This window comes from Saimiri boliviensis, chromosome 4 (assembly GCF_048565385.1).
Source record: "Saimiri boliviensis isolate mSaiBol1 chromosome 4, mSaiBol1.pri, whole genome shotgun sequence".
Classification (NCBI taxonomy): domain Eukaryota; kingdom Metazoa; phylum Chordata; class Mammalia; order Primates; family Cebidae; genus Saimiri; species Saimiri boliviensis.
The window spans coordinates 131872261-131873798 of record NC_133452.1 but is presented as its reverse complement, the minus strand read 5'-3'; the positions used below and the strand labels follow the sequence as shown (position 1 = coordinate 131873798).

The 1538-nt window shown below is 45.4% G+C and overlaps 1 protein-coding gene across 1 annotated transcript; it reads left to right on the top strand.

Moving 5' to 3' along the window:
- Positions 1-750: 750 nt before the first annotated feature.
- LOC101033585 (large ribosomal subunit protein eL32-like) lies at positions 751-1188 on the top strand. Its single transcript, XM_039467959.2, has one exon. It carries the CDS (start codon positions 751-753, stop codon positions 1153-1155), a length of 405 nt encoding a protein of 134 aa, XP_039323893.1. The 3' UTR covers positions 1156-1188.
- The last annotated feature ends 350 nt before the right edge of the window (positions 1189-1538 follow it).

Below are 1538 nucleotides of genomic sequence, written 5' to 3'. Positions count from 1 at the left end.
CATCACATTTCTCCCCATAGATGGACTTGCCACCAGTAACATTATGGCATGAAAAGTCACCACCCTGACACAGAAACCCTGGAATAATTCTGTGAAAGGAGGAACCCTTATAACCAAATCATTTCTCTCCAGTGCTCAGAGCATGAAAGTTTTCTGCTGTCTTTGGAAGCTTGTCTACAAACAGCTCGAAGGAGACGCAGCCCAAGGGCTCATTGCCAACAGCGACGTTGAAGAACACGGTGTGGTTGACCATGGCTGATGGTACGGGGTTTGGGGCGGCAGCCTCTGCAAAGCTAAGACAGACACTTCCTATCTCATTCCATGAGGCCAGGATTCCATGAGGGAATCCTTTCTAACTCATTCCATGAGGCCAGCATTAGCCAAATACCAAAAGCAGATGAAGACTTTACAAAAAAAGAAAAACATAGACCAATATCTCTCATGAACATGGATGCAAAAATCCTCAGCAAAATGCTAGCAAATCAAATCCACAATGTATGAAAAGAACAATACACCATGACTAAGAAAGATTTATCCCAGGTATGCAAAGTTACTTCAACATTCGAAAATCAATTAATGTTGATTTTACATCAACTGACTAAAAAAGAAAATCACATAATATCAATAGAGGCAGAAAAAGCGTTTGACAATAGCCAACACCCATTCATGATGATTAAAAAAACAAAATCTCGCCCTTCCGTCTTCCTCGGCGCTGCCTACGGAGGTAGCGGCGATCTCCTCCTCGGCATCATGGCCGCCCTTAGACCCCTCGTGAAACCCAAGACTGTCAAAAAGAGAACCAAGAAGTTCATCCGGCACCAGTCAGATTATGTCAAAATTAAGCGTAACTGGCGGAAACCCAGAGGTATTGACAATGGGGTTCGTAGAAGGTTCAAGTGCCAGATCTTGATGCCAAACATTGGTTATGGGAGCAACAAGAAAACAAAGCACATGCTGCCCAGCGGCTTCCGGAAGTTCCTGGTCCACAACGTCAAGGAGCTGGAAGTGCTGCTGATGTGCAACAAATCTTACTATGCTGAGATTGCTCACAACGTCTCCTCCAAGAACCACAAAGCCATCTTGGAAAGAGCTGCCCAGCTGGCCATCAGAGTCACCAACCCCAATGCCAGGCTGCGCAGCGAAGAAAATGAGTAGACAGCTTATGTGCACGTTTTGTGTTTAAATAAAACTGGCATATTCCTTCCTTAATTTAAAAAATAAAATAACGCGGTGGCTCACGCCTGTAATCCCAGCACTTTGGGAGGCCGAGGCGGGTGGATCACGAGGTCGAGAGATCGAGACCATCCTGGTCAACATGGTGAAACCCCGTCTCTACTAAAAATACAAAAAATTAGCTGGGCATGGTGGCTCGTGCCTGTAATCCCAGCTACTCAGGAGGCTGAGGCAGGAGAATTGCCTGAACCCAGGAGGCGGAGGTTGCGGTGAGCCGAGATCGTGCCATTGCACTCCGGCCTGGGTAACAAGAGCGAAACTCCGTCTCAAAAAAAAAAATTAAAATAAATAAATAAATAAATAAA